The sequence below is a fragment of the Salmo salar genome, chromosome 04 (assembly GCF_965601325.2).
Source record: "Salmo salar chromosome 04, fSalSal1, whole genome shotgun sequence".
In the NCBI taxonomy this organism is placed as follows: domain Eukaryota; kingdom Metazoa; phylum Chordata; class Actinopteri; order Salmoniformes; family Salmonidae; genus Salmo; species Salmo salar.
In genome coordinates, this window is record NC_138294.1 from 55,741,658 (window position 1) to 55,759,797 (window position 18,140).

Sequence of the window (18,140 nt, forward strand, 5' to 3'; positions counted from 1 at the left end):
CATGGCTATCACTAGACTGGAGCTCTGACCAATCAGAATGCACACCCCACATGGGGACAGACACACCCTCCTCTGGGTAAACTATTTTTCCATTGGCTACAGCTTTGTACAACCTCCTTCTGTTCACCTGAAGGTCTGCCTTCACCTCTGAGTTAAGAAAACAGAAAAGCAACATTCTGGTTAGTGTGATGTTATTATACACAAAACAAGAGTTTGTAATCATACTTGATGTAACTAACAGAACTACTCTCGTCACCTTACAACAGTCTTTGACAATGTTGAACATAATGTCTTGGGTAGTTGAGGGGAGGTGTAGGTCTGGTACCTGAGGTGGGGGCAGGTCTCTTGCGGGAACGGCTGCAAACATATTTGCGCTTGGCCTTTAGAGTGTGAGGGGGGCTGCAGGGCTCAGAGAGGGTGTTCTCTTCACTCTCAGACCCTGTGCACGCACACACACATACAGTGTAAATGTATTGATATGAAAGTCAGGTATGTAGTCTGTACTTGTCTTGATGCTTGGCTGAGGTTGTACCTGTGTCGGGATCCTGTTTGGGGATGCAGTGGGGGGGCAAGCGGCTCTGCAGGGTCTGGATCCTACTCTGAAGAAAGTCAAAATAGCGCAGCATGTGGACCAGAGTCTCCTTCTGAAGATAGATTAGAGGTGAGACAACATACACAGAAACACCCACCCACATAATGTAACTGTACTGTATTCAGACATACTGTAGCCATGCACCCACATACGGACACAAATACTCATACAGGGAATCCATTAATACAATTAAATCAAGATCGTCCGTGCACAAACCTTGGTGAGTCCTCGGCCATTCCTAGGCTTAGATATGGGCAGGAGGCCTGCAATCTCTTTCAGACTGTTGCTCCAGCATGTGCTCCAGTCCAGCTGATCCTTACTGTAAGATAATGTACCCATTACTTAGCTACAGTAGATCATTTTAATGATGTCTTCAAGTCTCTTTTCTCATTATTTTTGACAGTGACGTGCAACAGGCCATTTAAGTAGCTAAAAGTACCTTTTCCTGCGAGTCGCGTCTCTGCCTGCGGGTCCTTGTGCCATGCTCAAATCTGCCACAGGGGGCGTCAAAGATGCAAAATTAACGTTCACAGTCCCTTGCGCGGTAACGTTAGTTTGCTAGCCAGTTAAGTTAGCCAGCTGAAGTTTGCCATCCATCAGTCTAGCTAATTATTATCACGCCTTTAACCAACGAGTGTCTATCTACATGCTTCGCCTCTTGCTCTCTGCTTGAACTAAAATATATTAACATAGTTACGTTGAGCTAATTGCATAGCAAAATTGATATAACGTTAGCTAGCTAGTTAGCAATCCAGCTATCCAGCTAACTTTATGGGTAACTTACCAGTTTTTTGTTAACGAGGGCGAGCCAATGACTGTATATGAAGGGTGAACAGAGATAAGCAAGATAAATATACATTTGAATTATTAGCCACTATAAAAAATATGACTATCTGTGGAAATAATTGTTAGTGATAATTTATGGCCAGTCACTTACTTAGAAGAAGTTTAGCAGCGAAGAGAATGTTGGCTATCTATTTTTTAAATAATTGTTCTCTAGCCAGCTAGTCATGTCCCCTCATTGGTTAAGAAAAGACCAATCCCTTCGCACGAGGCAGGTCATTGGCTAGACACAGACCTATCCTAGCGAGTACATTGAACGTTCTAAGACTTTTAAGAAATGTGATTCTAATGCTACCATGCAGAAATATTTTTTCCTACATGACAAACCAATCAGTGGTTTGGTTCAGTAGAAATCAATCAATAAATTAATCATTGATTAATTCGTTCAGCAATGTACAATTATACAGATATAGACAGAACAATACACATATAAATTCATATTCATGTGACTTTTTTTCAATTCTAGTCTATTGTCATTTTTAGAATTTCTTCCAAATAAACAAGGCACATTTTTCAGTCTCATTTTTCCATCAATTGATAGCCTTCTCCTGAATCATTTTCGCGTTCAATTTTCAAAGCAGGCGGTCGGAGCTCTTGCATCAACTGCAGACACAGAACACCGCGTGTGCACTAAAAATGGGGCAATAACGAAACGACGACGATATGGAGGGGGTCAATACGCGATTAGTGCGGACGTTGATAGTTTATTATACCTCAGTGGTTGATAGATTTGATTGGATAGATCCGCCGCTGCATGTATGTCCCAACATGACTGCGTGAGTGCGCCATTCAGGTAAAATAGCCTGTATCTTGTTGTTAAATTGTAGCCTATCCTGATGAGATTGTGTTAAATGAAAATAATAGATGTCATAAATTGTTTCATGTTTATTTGCCCACGCTCGGCTCGAGTCTAAGCAGCCAGTGGCCTCATTAATTCAATCGGTCATGGACGTTATTCTCCATTGCCATACGCTAGCATGGAATCATAAGCACTATAACGCACATAGTTAAGACAGGCTCTGTACCGGACTGAACTGATGTGTGAATCTAACGGTTCTTCCAAGTTATGAGAACCACCCGGAAGCACCGATCTTCTCCGGGCACCAAGCTGCTACTGGGACGCTGCTACCGGCTCCGGATGTCCCGAGTTCGGGTGCTTCTCGTATGCCTATGTGGGATGCTGGCTATAGCTCTGACACTTGGATTTTCTTTCTCGAGTAATGATACAAGCGATGATGATGACAGTATTCATATGGACGATAACACACAATTTCGTGTGCCAGACCTAATAAGGGACAAGGTAGGCGATGGATCCTGCACGGCATCCTCCGGTTTTCCAATATTGCACTAAGCCTAAGGAGTAGCCTACTTTTTAGGTGCTGCTGTCTTGCTACAGCCTACATACCCCAGCCAGCTGGAACACTTAACCCAGTCTGTTCAACTATATACACTTCACTGATGGCAGACAATTTACCTCAAGTCAGATCTTTGATTGCACAATAAACAACAGTATTTTCTGCCTGGTGACTGACGGTTTTCAAAATGCATATGTGAAAAAACTACTGCAATTGTCTCCTCTCTCCTGCTGTCCTCCCTTTCTGCAGTTGACCCATAACCCCCGTCGGGCCACTGTGGCCCAGATCAAGCGTCTGGTGGGCCAGGTGAATTCAGGTAGACTGTGGTACTCTCTCCTGAGGCCCATCCTGGTAGAGAGACTGCCAGGTACCAGGGGCAGCCGTAGGGTGCGTGAGGTTAGGAACTCTACTGACTCCAGCAAGAGACATCAGGGTAGAACGTCTGGAATTAAAGTGGAACTGGTGTCTCTTTATCCCAGTCTTACATGTTATTGTATCAATTAACATTTTGTTTTCTGAAATAATGTCCTTAGATTAAAATCACACAGTTTTTTCTGTGACTGCCACAGCATATCTACAGCCATCTCGAGTTCCTGTCAGCGGGTTGGTCGTTGGAGGTCGACTCCTTTAACTCTGCTACCCCAAAGGGAATAATCACCTTCTCCAACCTGCTGGCAGTCCTGGACCCCTCGGCCCCACGCCGTCTGCTGCTGGCCTGCCACTACGACTCCAAGGCTATGCTCCCAGCTTCCAAAACCCCCGACGGGCCTCTCAGGAGGTTCCTAGGGGCCAGCGACGCGGCCGTCCCCTGTGCCATGATACTGGAGCTGGTGACTGCTCTGGACTTCCACCTGAAAGTGCTAAAACAACAGGTAAATACTGTCTGCTCTGCTACTGTAGGACAAGGGTACGCTTCAGAGGGCAAGGATGAAAGTGATGACTTGACAGATCCTTTTAAAAGTTCCTGGTTGCACTGGGAATATAAATTGTTGGATTTGCGGAAAACTGATGACAGGATGAGGCTTCAGTGTATGGTTGGGCTACCCTCTGACGTGTTTGCCTCTCTCCCGGGATGTCAGACTATTTATAGATTTGGAGTCTGACCCATGCACACACATCAATTATTCAAATATTTATATCCAAATTAAACTGTGCAGACATTTATGGGTTGAGGCACAGACATCATTAACACTCACCGGACATCTCCCATGTTGGCATCAGAAGCAATGCACTTTAAAGGATATTGTATGATAGTCACATATTATTCGACCAATATTTTTTTCTAAGCATATATGTTATATTACAAGAAAATGTATCACTCCAACCACTGTATCGTTCTTTCTTTCTGTCTGTTTTTCTCTCTGGTAGAAGTCACAGGTGACTTTGCAGTTGGTCTTCTTTGATGGCAATGAGGCGTTTGATCAGCCGAGTCCCTCCGACTCACTGTACGGCTCACGTTACCTTGCTGACCAAATGTCCCGTACACCTCACCCTCCAGGAGCCCAACATACCACCCTGTTACATGCTTTGGTGAGGCTTTGTTAGTGTTTGTTACAATGTTCCATTGCCAAGCCTTATGTAGTATGCAGTTAATGTTTTGCTTAGCTGAGTGTTCTGTATGTTGAATGGCAGGACCTGTTTGTTCTTTTGGATCTGATTGGTGCCCCTGACCCTATGTTTGTCAACCACTTTGACGACACTGTACGCTGGTTTGATGAGCTCATATATGCAGGTACGGCCCCCACCTCTCTTCTAAAAATGTATACTCCATATACTGTATCACAAAAATTGGCTATATTGCCAGGTAAATTAATGAATTATTATCACGCTCATTGCTCACTGTAATCGTAATGGGGCAAAAACGTATTGTAATGGAGATAGTGAGGTAGAGGGACACTAGAATGACAGAAAGAGCCAGGGAGCAAGGCAGAGAGAGTTTGGTAGGTGGATGACTGACTCATGCTAATACAGGACCAGGCTCTGCAGTGCTGATGTGGCTATAATTCCACTCAGGCACAAGTAATAAGACACCTGAAATGAGCTGTTCTTCCTCCATCATTTTTTATTTTCTCTCCTCTTTGCTTACCCCTCCTCCACCCCCCATGGCCCGCGGTGGCTGTCATGTCCGTCTGCTAGAGAGGAGGCTCCATAAGCTGGGTCTGCTGTCCTCCCACCCCAGAGAGGTGAGCTACTTCAGGAAGGACATAAACCTGGGCCCTGTGGAGGACGACCATGTGCCATTCCTCCAGCAGGGTGAGAGAGCACACCCACATAGATGGGCAGATGGTTAGAGGGCACATTTACTGAATAACAAGGATGGACGTTTAACAGTACACCATGAATATATACAAGTGGAGGCTCCTCAGAGGAGGAAGGGGAGGACCATCCTACTCAGTGAATTTCAAATGTATTTTTATAGTGAAACATTAAAGATGCACTATGCGGAAATCGCTTGGCTATTTCCTGGTTGCTAAAATTTGAATAGTTCGCCTAATTTCAGTTTATGTGAAGTATAGTGTAGAGCCCTCAAAGCAATTTCCACTGCAATGTGCACTTAATTATCAGATAGAACAGAAAACCAGCAGGCTCCGGACCTTGTAGGGTAAGAGTTGAATACCCCTGGTGTAGAGTTTCATTGTACCATCTAAACTGTGGTGAAACATATTTTACATAACCAAAACATTGTATTTTCAACTGTTTAAAGATGGTGTACAAAACCGAATGTAAAAGACTCAAAAAGCATAGAAATTTCGCATATAGAACAGATCTACCGCTTCTTAGAGTATGACAAATCTATAACTCACATTTCTATGACATTTTTCTCAAGTCACCCAAAAATATACATATTGCAAGATCTCCTTTTTAGGTAAAACTATACTAAATATATTCACGTCACCAAATAACTGATTAAAACACAGTTTTGCAATGAAGGTCTACAGTAGCCTGTAGGGTAGCACCATGGTGTAGCAGAACAGCTAGCTTCCGTCCTCCTCTGGGTACATTGACTTCAATACAAAACCTAGGAGGCTCATGGTTCTCACCCCCTTCCATACACTTATACAGTAATTATGATGACTTCCGGGGGACGTCCTCCAACCTATCAGAGCTCTTGCAGCATGAACTGACATGTCCATCCAATCAAAGGATCAGAGAATGAATCTAGTAGTGAAAGCATAAGCTACAGCTAGCTAGCACTGCAGTGCATAAAATGTGGTGAGTAGTTGCCTCAAAGAGAGAGAATGACAATAGTTGAACAGTTTTGAACAAATTAATTTTGTACAAAATTAAGGAGAAGCAGCAGAGCGAAATATATTTTTTTCTTTCAGTTTCACTTTGACTTACACTAGCTAATGCAGGTAATTTAGCATCTTCAACAACCTGACTCAAACAGAGAGGAATGATATTTATGTTAGCTAGCTGGCTAAGGCTATCCGATACATCCAATTCAAGGTGAGCTTTCGGTTTTATAAGTGTATTGTCACTGGGGCCCGCCGGTGTAACTGCTAAACTGCTTGTTGTACACTACTGCGTGATTGTACACATGGATTGGATTGTGGGTTTACTAACGTGTTAGTTATAGTAGCTATATTGACTATGAAGTTAGATAATATGGTGACAACGATGTAAGCTGTGTGTAGCAGTTATGGTATGAAGGTTTGCCTTGGAGAGGTTTTTTTCACATGGGCACAGACAGCTGTTTTGTTGTGCACTGAACTCCACAAGCGAAGGGAAAATATGAGAAGAGAGCGTGTAAATGTGATGATGCTGTTTGTATGGCTGCTATGAAAGTGAACTGTGTGTGCTTATAAGGGCACAAGGCGAGACCCAGATGCAGATGGTTTGAGTCCTTGATATTTATTATATCCAAAAGGGGTAGGCAAGAGAATGGTCGTGGACAGGCAAAAAGTCAAAACCAGTTCAGAGTCCAGGAGGTACAGTGTAGCAGGCAGGCTCGAGGTCAGGGCAGGCAGAATGGTCAGGCAGGCAGGTACAGAGTCCAGAAAACAGGCAAAGGTCAAAACCGGGAGGACTAGTAAAAGAGAATAGAAAAGGCATGAGCACGGGAAAAAACACTCTGGCTGACTTGGAACATACAAGACAAACTGTCATAGAGAGACAGGAAACACAGGGATAAATACACCAGGGATAACAAGCGACACCTGGAGGAGGTGGAGACAATAACAAGGACAGGTGAAACTGATCAGGGTGTGACAGTGTGGGTGAACAGGGGTGTATTTATTCCGCCAATTCTGTTGCAAGACGTTTCTTAAACGGAAGCAAACGGAATGAAACGGGGATGGACCTACCTGAATTTGTCCACTAGAAACTCTCGTTTTAGTTTTGCAACTGTTTGGACTAATGATTACACTCTAGATTAGCAAGATTCAGGCATTGCTCCAATTTGTCTTTCGACCTTTGCACCTACGTTATAAACTTCATTTGTGGGCTAGGTTGTAGCAACCTCATGATGGGTATAGGGAAGATTTGAGTATCATGTAGTAGCCTAAACCTATCAATGTTACATTGAACTGGGTGAATGGAATATGAAAGACAGTCATCCAATATTCTGTAATAGAAATAAGGCCATGCTCATTAAAAAAAAGAGCGTCCTCCTTAATCTTAAATGGCCACTGATATCTACACAGCTGATTAGACTATGACCTTATGACTGTACTGTGTCTGCAGAGAGTGGTGTCCTCCCTCTGCTTTAGTTTTATCCCTGTAGAACTTAATCTACCATCTGCCTTTTTTCTCTCTACCTCTATTAACCTCTGTCATCCCCTACACTCTCCCCTATCTCATTGGTCTTCTCCCCTCCCCTGTCTTTCTGCCATTCCCACCCACTCCCCTCTATGCCTGCAGGGGTTCCAGTCCTACACATGATCACAACGCCCTTCCCTTCCTTTATGCACACTCTGGAGGACACAGCGGAACACATCCATTCTCAGACTATCGAGAACCTCACCAAGGTGCTAGTAGTGTTCCTGGCTGAATACATAGGACTCTGACTGACGTTTTCTCCTGTTACTGTTGCTCATAGACATGTATCCTTTAGACTTTATGCCACAATCACTCAGCCGCATACCAGCTACTCTCCCACATAATCAATTTACAATCAAAGTCCTATCACACCATGCCTTTTTTCTACATCACCTATATCCCTCATTCTAGAATTGATACCCTAGTAGTCTTGGTGTTGTTTTTTCTATCCATTCTGGAGCCATACTAGAAAACGGTTGAAATTAGGATTGTGATTATAGAGGCCTTTTATATACCCTGTCCCTCTCATTCCCATAATCCACGTGGAACTCAGACTTATGCAAAAACAGAATGATAAACTTGATTAGGTGCCTTTTGTCAATACATTCGGTAAATGAGGTTGTGAACACTAGAAGATATAGGGTTTCCCAATGAGGGAAGTTCAAGCTAGATCATGTGGATGAAAAAGATTAAAATGCTAAAAAAGAGGTGATATACAGACATTACTGTACATATTTGTTCCCCCAAAATCACTTATATGTTTAGGACAGACAGTCCAGTAATAATATAGCAATAAAGATGTGCTTTGGGAAGTGCTAGATTATATGGGATATAATTGTGTATTAACAGTGCCTTCAGAAAGAATTCACACCCCTTGACTTTTTCACATTTTGTTGTGTTACAGCCTGAATTTAAAATTGATTAAATTTTGATTTTTTATTTGCCACTAGCCTACCTACAATACCCCATAATATCAAAGTGGAATTATATATTTTTTTAAATGTTGCAAATGAATTACAAATTAAAAGCTGAAATATCTTGAGTCAATAAGTATTCAACCCTTTTTCAGGATAAAAAGAAACAGAATGTAGCTAAGCACAGGCAAAATCCTAGATGAAAACCTGGTTCAACCTGCTTTCCACCAGACACTGGGAGATTAATTCACCTTTCAGCAGGACAATAACCTAAAACACAAGGCCAAATCTACACAGGAGTTGCTTACCAAGATGACATTGAATGTTCCTGAGTGGCCGAGTTACAGTTTTGACTTAAATTTACTTGGAAATCTATGGCAAGACTTGAAAATGGCTGTTTAGCAATGATCAACAACCAACTAGACAGAGCTTGAATAATTTTTTTAAGAATAATGTGAAAATATTGTACAATCCATGAGTGCAAAGCTCTTAGAGACTTACCCAGAAAGACTGACAGCTGTAATCGCTGCCAAAGGTGGTTCTGCAAAGTATTGACTCGGGTGTGAATTCTTATGTAAATTAGATATTTCTCTATTTCATTTTCAATAAATTAGCAAAAATGTGTCATTATGGGGTATTGTGTGTAGATGGGTGAGAAAATCCCCCGATTTAATCCATATTGAATTCAGGCTGTAACACAACAAAATATGAAATAAGTCAAGGGGTATGAATACTTTCTGAAGTATCTTAAAGTAGCTTATGCAAGTAATACGAAGTTATGCTTCCGATATTACATAGACCCAACAGTTCCAGCTCTGTTTGTTGAAATACATGTACTATGTATTAGGATGAAGATAAAGATAAAGATGAATCAAATGTATTGGTATGACTTTGTATATTGAGCATTATGATATGTAGAGATATTTATCTAGAAGTAATACTAGGTTCAGTGCCAATGTGTCACATATTATTTGTATACTGAAAGAGTCGCATCCACCAGTTAACTGGTCAAAAAGCGATAATAACTCAATTGAAAAGTATGATTATTGTGAACTGTATGCATCCACCATTGTAGCACAACAATGGCTTTCACATGATAAGTTGTCAGCCAGCAGAATCTAATAATGCATAATAAGAAACTATTTTATGCGCAATACTTGCTACAGGGAACTCAGTGACAACATTATTATACTGAATGAACCAGACTGTGTGAATGGATGCTGTAACTGTCACAGTGTTGTTACATAGCCTGGCTGACAGTCTATTTCTGCTAGCCAACATGTCTTATAATTGTTTTGCCGAAAGAAACAAAGCACTCAGAATGGTTCATGCAGAACAGGCATGCACCCAGGCTTCCATTGGAGTCATGCCATCTCCTATGTGAAATATTGATTTGAGGCTATTCTGTACCTCAACCCTCAACCCAATATTGTATTGCACTACTATCTGACATCGCCTCATACTTTAATTATGTATGTATTATTATTGAACTGTATGAAAAATGTATATGAAATGAATGATAGCATAGAACTCCACACAGAATGTTTTCCTAAATAAAAAGTATAAACTTGTTTGATTTGTTTAATTTAATATGTGAGAAATGTGTTGAAACATGTTAAGTTCACCCCAACATTTGAGCCTGTACTGAGCTGACAGCAAAATTGTGAGGTGAGACATCCAAGCCAATAGAGGGCAGTGTAACTAACACCCAACGCAACAACTCCGTCGCCTTTGGCTTTCGTAACATAAACATTTTAAACATAGAGTTTCTAAACTCAGAGGCGCAACATGGAGAGACTTCCGGGAACGCTTGCGAAACAGACCAGGCCTGGCTTTCGTAGCACTAACCATCTTAATTACATTGAAACGAAATATACTTTTAGTGCTACGATGCTTTTGGGAAAATCAGCCCAGTCCGGGGTTTGAGAAGTGAAAAATGGTTCCTTAGTTGTTCATTTTCTCGAAATCTAAAGGCACAACGTAGATTCGAGCCAATGCCTCAACGAGTTTAACATGTTATTACTCCAACCTCGTGAAAGTGACAAACTGACACGTTTTCATCTTCGTCAAAAACAATTTTATATCGATGGAGTGCCTTTGAACTTACGGCCTGGGTCATTCCTACTTTTCGGTACCTTTTCTGTTTTACTTAGTGTAATGTGTGGATTCCAAAAGGCTTTAAATATAAGGTCAGGTGTCCTTTACCTTAAAAATATCAAAATATGGATCCTGAAAGGGAGTTATGCTAGTTTTTTTGTCAGTGGATGTTGGCGTTTTTGTCATGACCCCAGTTGTTATTTATCTACTTCCACAATAAATATGCCATAAAATAATAAAATGTTTAACATCTTTCTTCATTATTTACTAGTCCTAGTTAAAGTATCTTTCATCAATAAAGTATTTTTCATAATTATTGTATTTATTATTTTATTTAAGATTTTCCCTGATCACTTTCCACCCTGTTAGTTTGTTGTAATTCTCCATTTAAGAAAACAACCCCTTCCTACAATGACACCACATTTAGGAATTGTCGTAATTTCTTTGGTGGGAAAACTATTGTGCAAAGCTCAATAAATATAAACACTCAGTTGTTAGTCTGTATGTCCCACTCATAAATGTCAACCATGTTAGGCTAGATTATGGAGAAAATGTAAATATGTTTGATAGAGAAGTTAAAATCCTGTTCAAGTGTTCACCATTTTGCTAGCTAACTCAATCTCGCTCAATCACAGAGCTATGGCTAATTTAGGCTCAAAATTCCCACCCTGTTAGGATTATGCACCTAACAAATTGGAAAATGCACCCAATATTTTTGTAAATGCCTGAGCTTGACCAATTTCTTTTTCTGAAAGTCAAACATGTCCATTTTCTCTTAGAATACTATTTAATATATTGTTTATTTTTTTCCTCTAAAAGTTTTGAGGTCCACATGGCATCTCAAGAATGGAATGACCCGCCTGCACATGACGTTATTATACGCATGAGTTTAGCGAGCAAACGTCGTGGTGACATCGCCTAGAAGTCTGATATGGGGAAGCAGTTTTGGCCTATCTTCATACTGTACTGTCTTTGATACATAGCTAACATGAGTTATCATAAAGGTCGTGCTGTATTAGCTAGCTAGTCTTTTAGCAATATGTTCCTCAAACGGTTTAAGTGGTAAATTGGTTATTAATGTGAGGTTGACACTTGATATGAGACGCATTTCACTATCAAAGGCAGGCAAAGTTACTGTATTTTCGAAGTTGACACTGACTGTCAAGGTAGGTTAGTTGGCTGGTTAGCTAGCTAGCTAGCAGTTCTAGCCAAGTAAAGTCGACTAGCTAGCTAGTATCTAGCTACTTGACTTTAAACCATATTGTGGTGTTTTAGTATCAGCCTGTATGTGGAATGTCTTGTAAAGTGTTAAACTTTGTGGTTTGTGTAGGTTAGCCACTAGCTAGAAGTTTTATTGATGTGACTCACTAATATAATACTGTTCCTGTAACGTTACTGTCCACTGCCTGGGATGAGTTCGATCCCTGACTGTCCATACTGAGTTTATTTATCATCAGGGATATTGGTTTCATGGGCTGTCATGAGGCTAATGAATTATTTAGGACCGTATAGTGTTTCTTCAGCAACACACCTATAACCATAAGATAATATTTATAATGACAACTAACATGGCCAGATATCATTGTTTCACCAGCCACTGTGATGTCTTTCTCCCATAGGTGTAGGAGACACTTCATCTATACCCTGATGCATGGGTTGTGATGGTGAGGCTGCTTCATTCTCTATCCTCTGGTCAGTCCTCTTCCCTGGTCATCTGTGTTGCTGGTGCCCTGTGTTCCACACCATGGTACGCCACAGTAAGCTGCAGAAACAGGTGTTGTCTCTGTACCGCCAGTTCCTGCGTGCTGGCCAGGACAAGCCAGGCTTTCTACCCAGGATCCGGGATGAGTTCCGAGAGAACTCCCACATCAAGAAGACTGATGTCATGCACATAGAATATCTTTACCGGCGCGGACAGAGACAGCTAGACCAGCTGAAAGATGTGAACACAAAGCAACTAGGAACTTTCTCCAAACCTAAAGCAGAGAGATGACCTAAACCATTTCCTTCTCTACAGCCTCTGTTGTAGCTAACTCTAGCTGGATACATCATCATCCGTTATGTAATTACAGTCGTTCACTAGTCAGATTACTACTCCTTTCAATCTGCAGCTGAGTGAGCGCAGTCATTGTCCTAAGCAATGGCCATGGATCTGAACTGTATGACAGCACTATTGTCCTCTGTCAGAGAGGTGGACACCACTGATGATGAGGATGAACATTTTTAAAACAGTCTCTGGCCAGTGAGTTTGTTGGGTTGAGCAGACCAGTTGCTCTGGTCATTGTTGTAAAATACTTACTTTCATCTAGCTACATTAACCTGTTGAGTGTTTTGGATTAAAGACGATATCATCAGTATGAGAAGTGAATTTGACTATTATTTTAAAGGTCTAGCTAATACTATTATATGCTTACGTGTCACAAGAGGTCAAGTAATGGCATTATATAATGCTCATGAAATGTACGGTAAATAAACATGTATTGTCACATATACCAGATAGGTGAAGTGAAATATGTTGTTTTATAGGGTCAGCCATAGTAGTATGGCGCCCCTGGAGCAAATTAGGGTTAAGTGCCTTGCTTAAGATTTTTCACCCTATCGGCTTGGGTATTCAAACCAGCGATGTTTCAGTAGCTGTCCCAACGCTCTAACTGCTAGGCTACCTTCCACTCACAGGTGGCATCACACAAATTAGAAATGCCTGACTAATTTAGATATTCACTGTCAGAACCAGAAAGTAGCTCAAGCGAAAAACCCAATCCCAAATTGAACCCTTGACCATACTCCCTATGCACTTGTGGAAATCTGAAATTATTTGTTTGGTATAAGCAATATGGTGAAACTTCCACCTAGCATACGAGAGGGCAAGGTGCAGCTATTAGCATATTGGTTGCACCTGTCAAATCCTCTCAGGTGTGTAGGGTCTACTATAGAGGAATATCTCAATTGCATTTCCTTGACTCCTCGTGTCCTCTCTCCTCGCCTCATTCTCAAAACCCATTGGGGGAGAAGGTCAGAGGGGTGTGAGGAGAGAGGACATGAGGAGGAAATGCAATTCAGATTCTCCCTAGGGGTCCATTTGAGATTGGGTAATAATCTTGACAGCTCAATATGTAAGGCTCTCGCTTTAGCCACCAGGTGGCGGTAATATGGGTAGATCTCAGCACATGAACTAGAAGCAGAAGCAAAGATGGATAAATGAAGATGCCGTTTACCGTTGAAAAATTGGTCAGTTCCGGTCTGCTTAACGGGTTGACTAGGCACCAATGCATTAGCAGCTGGCTCTGGTCAGCTTAGTTCAGGGATGGGCAACTGGTGGCCCCTTTAATGTCCCCCAGATCAACCCCCCCCCCCCCCTAAACTTGTTATCATGGTTGAATTACTGGCCTGGGGGCCCCCATTGATTTTGTTAGTCAGTCTCACTCAGATATCATATTAAAAACTGCAAACATTTCTCTCCACCCTATGGAAAAATGTGTAGAATTGCAGGAAATTAGCTGTAAAACTGTCGCCCCTCATGATGAGTTCAGATTTTTGTGGCCCCCCACCCCCATCAAAGTTGCCCATCCCTGGATTTTTTTCATTGACTGTGTAATACTGTATAGGAACCTGCTCTTTCCATGACATAGACTGACCAGGTGAATCCTGGTGAAAGCTATGTTCCCTTATTGATGTCACCTGTTAAATCCATTTCAATCAGTGTAGATGAAGGGGAGGAGACATGTTAAAAAATGATTTTTAAGCCTTGAGACATGGATTGTGTATGTGTGCCATTTAGAGGGTGAATGGGCAAGACAAAATATTTAAGTGCCTTTGAACGGGTATGATAGTAGGTGCCAGGCGCACCGGTTTGATTGTGTCAAGAACAGCAATGCTGCTTTGCTTTTCACACTCAACAGTTTCCTGTGTGTATCAAGAATCCAATCAACTTGACATAACTGTGGGAAGCATTGGGGTCAACATGGGCCAGCATTCCTGTGGAACGCTTTCGACACCTTGTATAGTCCATGCCCTGATGAATTAAGGGTGTTCTGAAGGCAAAAGAGGGTGCAACTCAATATTAGGAAGGTGTTCCTAATGTTTTGTACACTCAGTGTATATAGCCTTATTTAAGGTAGATATAATTGTTGTCAATCCATTGTATGTTGTCTTTGTCTATTTTCTAATATGATACATATTGCCTTATTTTAATTATTGTAATGAATGTATATTAAAAGCAGTGGTGGAAAAAGTACCCAATTGTCATACTTGAGTAAAAGTAAAGATACCTTGATAGAAAATGACTCAAGTAAAAGTGAAACTCACTCAGTAAAATACTACTTGAGTAAAAGTAAAAAAAATATTTGGTTTTAAATATACTTATGTTTTTTAAGTAAATGTAAATGCTGAAATATACTTAATTATCAAAAGTAAACGTATAATGATTTTAAATTCCTTATAAGGTTTCACAAACTCGGTCCTCGGGCCCCAAGGGATGCACGTTTTGGTTTTTGCCCTAGCACCACACAGCTGATTAAAAAAATCAACTAATCATCAAGCTTTGATCATTTGAATCAGCTGTGTAGTGTTAGGGAAAAAACCAAAACGTGCACATTAAAAACGCTGTATTAAGCATACCAGACTACGTGATTTTCTTGTGTTTTTTAATTTATGGATAGCCAGGGGCACACTGCAACACTCATCAGTTACAAACGAAGCATTTGACCAGAGATGTTCTCTTGATAAGTGCATGAATTGGACCATTTTCCTGTCCTGCTAAGTATTCAAAATTTAATGAGTATTGTTGGTTGTCAGGGAAAATGTATAGAGTAGAAAGTACATTATTTTCTTTAGGAATGTAGTGGAATAAAATTAGAAGTTCTTAAGAATATAAATAGTAAAGTAAAGTACAGATTAAGTATTTTTAAGTGCTTTACGCCACTGATTTAAAGGGAAACTGTTCTGATGCTTTTTAGGAAACTTATTGAACACAAGATAACTCATGTCTTCATTCATATGACCTAGACTTCATACATCAGGTTTTTTGCCAAAAGAAAAAGAGTGGGTTGTGATTTGGGGACATTGCCATGTTTCATTCTGTCCATAGCACAATGCATGATACGTGTGGTAAGTGCTACATGAAAAATAAAGACAGAAAAAGAATGGATGCAAATAGAGCAACATGAACACAAGACTACAGCAATAAACATCATATTCTCTTAAAATAAGCTAATGAACACAAGACTGCAGCACTAAACATCATGTGCTCTTAAAAAAGGCTTGACTACACACACTGATATATGATCTGAAATCACTAGAAGTGTCAGCTGAAGGATATTTTGCAGGTGTAAATGCAGGTGTCACTCTTTCATGCATGGCCTCTTTCTTCTGCACCTGGACACTCAGTGCTCCAGTGTCCTAGCATGAAGCCATGCCCCTCTAGTACCCCTCAGTCCTCATCCAAGATTAAAGGCAGATGGACAAACACAAAAGAGAACAAAGCCATCCTTCCCACACAACCTACAACAGAGAGGACTTGTACCTGAGGCATTTGGGACAGAAACGAAGAAGAGAGGAGAACATACATTGTATGTTGGTTGTCTGAAAAATATACTTAGTTAATCACTTGGTAAACTTCTGATAAGAGTATCATCAATGAGCTGTGAACCACTTCAAACGCCACATTTGCAATCAGATGTTGCAGGAATAAATACCATGCAAAACTTTCTCTAAAAGGAATAGAGCTGTTGAATAAGAAGTTGTTGTGTTTTAATCAGTTTACAGTCCAGATCCAGTGTTTTAATCAGTTTAGATATTTGCATATCAATAATATATTGAAGACCACCAGTCTCACTGCCCAGTGAGGAGGAAATGCTAGATTGAACGTTGATTACAGATTGGAGGACCTGAATAGAAAAGCTTCTAAAATCAAGAAATGATTATTACACCAATCAAGGTATGCTTGCATATATGGGTTTTATCCCTCTGATCTCTCCCTGCCTCTCCCTCTCTCTGCCTGTCTCTCCCTGTCTTTCTCTCTCTCTCTCCGTCTCTCTCTCTCTCCGTCTCTCTCTCTCTCTGTCTCTCTCTCTGCCTCTCTCTCCATCTCTCTCTCTCTCCCTCTCTCTGCCTCTCTCTCTCTCCCTGTCTCTCTCTCTCTGCCTCTCTCTCTCTCCCTGTCTTTCTCTCTCTCTCTCTGCCTCTCTCTCTCCCTGTCTCTCTCTCTCTGCCTCTCTCTCTCCATCTCTCTCTCTCTCTGCCTCTCTCTCTCCCTGTCTCTCTCTCTGTGCTTCTCTCTCCATCTCTCTCTCTCTGCCTCTCTCTCTCCGTCTCTCTCTCTCTCTGCCTCTCTCTCTCTCCCTGTCTCTCTCTCTCTCTCTCTTCCTGCCTCTCTCTCTCTGCCTCTCTCTCCCTGCCTCTCTCTCTCTCTCTGCCTCTCTCTCTCCCTCTCTCTCTCTCTCTCTCTCTCTCCCTGTGTCTCTCTCTCTCTCCCTGTGTCTCTCTCTCTCTCCCTGTGTCTCTCTCTCTGCCTCTCTCTCTCTCTCTCTCTCTCTCTCTGCTTCTCTCTCTCTCCCTGTCTCTCTCTCACTCTCTCTCTCTCTCTTCCTGCCTCTCTCTCTCTCACTTTCTCTCACACACACTTAAACAACGAATATATTTAAGTCTGTGATGGCAACATTTACGGATCAGATTGCTTCTCCACATCTCCCCCATCTCCATGGTCACTGATCATCAGATCCTCGGAAACGTGTACCCAGCGCAGGTAGGCTACCTCGAACCACAGATCAAGTCTCACCATGACGACGGGCAAAAACTGTTTGAATAAACTGTGGAATCATCGGATTAATCAAGATATATAAAATCAGGTATGTTTGTCTCTTTTTATATTTCAGATAATATATGATATTAATTATCAAAGAGCCTTAAGAACATTTCATGTAACAAAAAAAAATCTAAATTATGAGAAGTGTAGGCTTTTGTGATGTTTTTGATTTTCAGGCATAGTAAAGAGCTCTAGAGGTTCATGATGGTTTTACTTTACACGACAGATGTCAGTAAATTTATATTCACATTTTGAGAAAAGATGGAAAAATGATTTGTACTTGTTGACTGAAAACAATGCCAATACCAAATGAATTGCCCACTGGTACCGATATCTTGTTCACAGACCAGTGCAGGATTCCAGAGTCATACACAGTGACCAAACAGTCAGGAGTTCTCTTCTATCAGTGGGCACATCATCACACAGCTGACAATCTGTGAAACTGTTCATCAGATTCGGAACTCATAAGGGACGTGAATGACCACTCAGGACATTACTCCACATTGAGAGAGCTCTGGATGGACCAACCATCAACGTCCTCTGGCCTTGGGGGCCAGCTGTGTGTGTAGGTTCTCTGTGTGGGTACCCAGTTTGCTTTAGCACATTAGGGCTTGTTAAGCGTGTTTAGTGTGTGTGTGTGTGTGTGTGTGTGTGGTAGTTTGGTGTGTGTAATGTATGTGTAGTGAGTGATCTGAGTGGTGTTAACAAGGCAGGGTCAGACAGGCAGTGTATGTTAGTGCGGTGGTTGGTGTATCTGTGCCGGGCCAGCTGCACTC

The 18,140-nt window shown here is 41.4% G+C and overlaps 3 protein-coding genes across 5 annotated transcripts; 2 read left to right on the top strand and 1 right to left on the bottom strand.

Annotated features, from left to right (window-relative positions):
- Positions 1–11: 11 nt before the first annotated feature.
- On the bottom strand, positions 12–1,584 carry LOC106603338 (uncharacterized). Its single transcript, XM_082973814.1, has 8 exons — positions 1,530–1,584; positions 1,377–1,407; positions 1,032–1,083; positions 809–911; positions 533–644; positions 326–439; positions 67–147; positions 12–22 (listed from the first exon to the last, which is right to left on the bottom strand). Exons 3-8 carry the CDS (start codon positions 1,073–1,075, stop codon positions 12–14), a joined length of 465 nt encoding a protein of 154 aa, XP_082829940.1. The 5' UTR covers positions 1,076–1,083; positions 1,377–1,407; positions 1,530–1,584.
- LOC106603340 (glutaminyl-peptide cyclotransferase) lies at positions 1,078–10,036 on the top strand. 2 transcript variants are annotated; one of them, XM_045717046.2, is made up of 7 exons: positions 1,078–2,735; positions 3,040–3,186; positions 3,360–3,662; positions 4,159–4,320; positions 4,423–4,522; positions 4,927–4,973; positions 7,654–10,036. In XM_045717046.2, the coding sequence occupies exons 1-7, from the start codon at positions 2,502–2,504 to the stop codon at positions 7,672–7,674; spliced, it is 1,014 nt and encodes a 337-aa protein (XP_045573002.1). In that variant the 5' UTR covers positions 1,078–2,501; the 3' UTR covers positions 7,675–10,036. The 2 variants fall into 2 exon arrangements, with proteins under 2 accessions (XP_045573002.1, XP_045573001.1); XM_045717045.2 differs by having other exon boundaries at positions 1,081–2,735; positions 4,927–5,043.
- A 1,434-nt stretch (positions 10,037–11,470) lies between these two features.
- sdhaf1 (succinate dehydrogenase complex assembly factor 1) lies at positions 11,471–12,919 on the top strand. 2 transcript variants are annotated; one of them, XM_014196596.3, is made up of 2 exons: positions 11,471–11,728; positions 12,182–12,919. In XM_014196596.3, the coding sequence occupies exon 2, from the start codon at positions 12,214–12,216 to the stop codon at positions 12,553–12,555; it is 342 nt and encodes a 113-aa protein (XP_014052071.1). In that variant the 5' UTR covers positions 11,471–11,728; positions 12,182–12,213; the 3' UTR covers positions 12,556–12,919.
- The last annotated feature ends 5,221 nt before the right edge of the window (positions 12,920–18,140 follow it).

Excerpts from the sequence above, each read along its gene's own strand:
- LOC106603338 (XM_082973814.1), bottom strand. The coding sequence starts at position 1,075 with ATGGCACAAGGACCCGCAGGCAGAGACGCGACTCGCAGGAAAAG. Across the intron at positions 645-808 it reads ATGGCCGAGGACTCACCAAG|AAGGAGACTCTGGTCCACAT; the intron begins GTTTGTGCACGG and ends ATCTATCTTCAG. Across the intron at positions 440-532 it reads CAAACAGGATCCCGACACAG|GGTCTGAGAGTGAAGAGAAC; the intron begins GTACAACCTCAG and ends GTGCGTGCACAG.
- LOC106603340 (XM_045717045.2), top strand. The coding sequence starts at position 2,502 with ATGAGAACCACCCGGAAGCACCGATCTTCTCCGGGCACCAAGCTGCTA. Across the intron at positions 2,736-3,039 it reads CAGACCTAATAAGGGACAAG|TTGACCCATAACCCCCGTCG; the intron begins GTAGGCGATGGA and ends CCCTTTCTGCAG. Across the intron at positions 3,663-4,158 it reads TGAAAGTGCTAAAACAACAG|AAGTCACAGGTGACTTTGCA; the intron begins GTAAATACTGTC and ends TCTCTCTGGTAG.
- sdhaf1 (XM_014196596.3), top strand. The coding sequence starts at position 12,214 with ATGGGTTGTGATGGTGAGGCTGCTTCATTCTCTATCCTCTGGTCAGTC.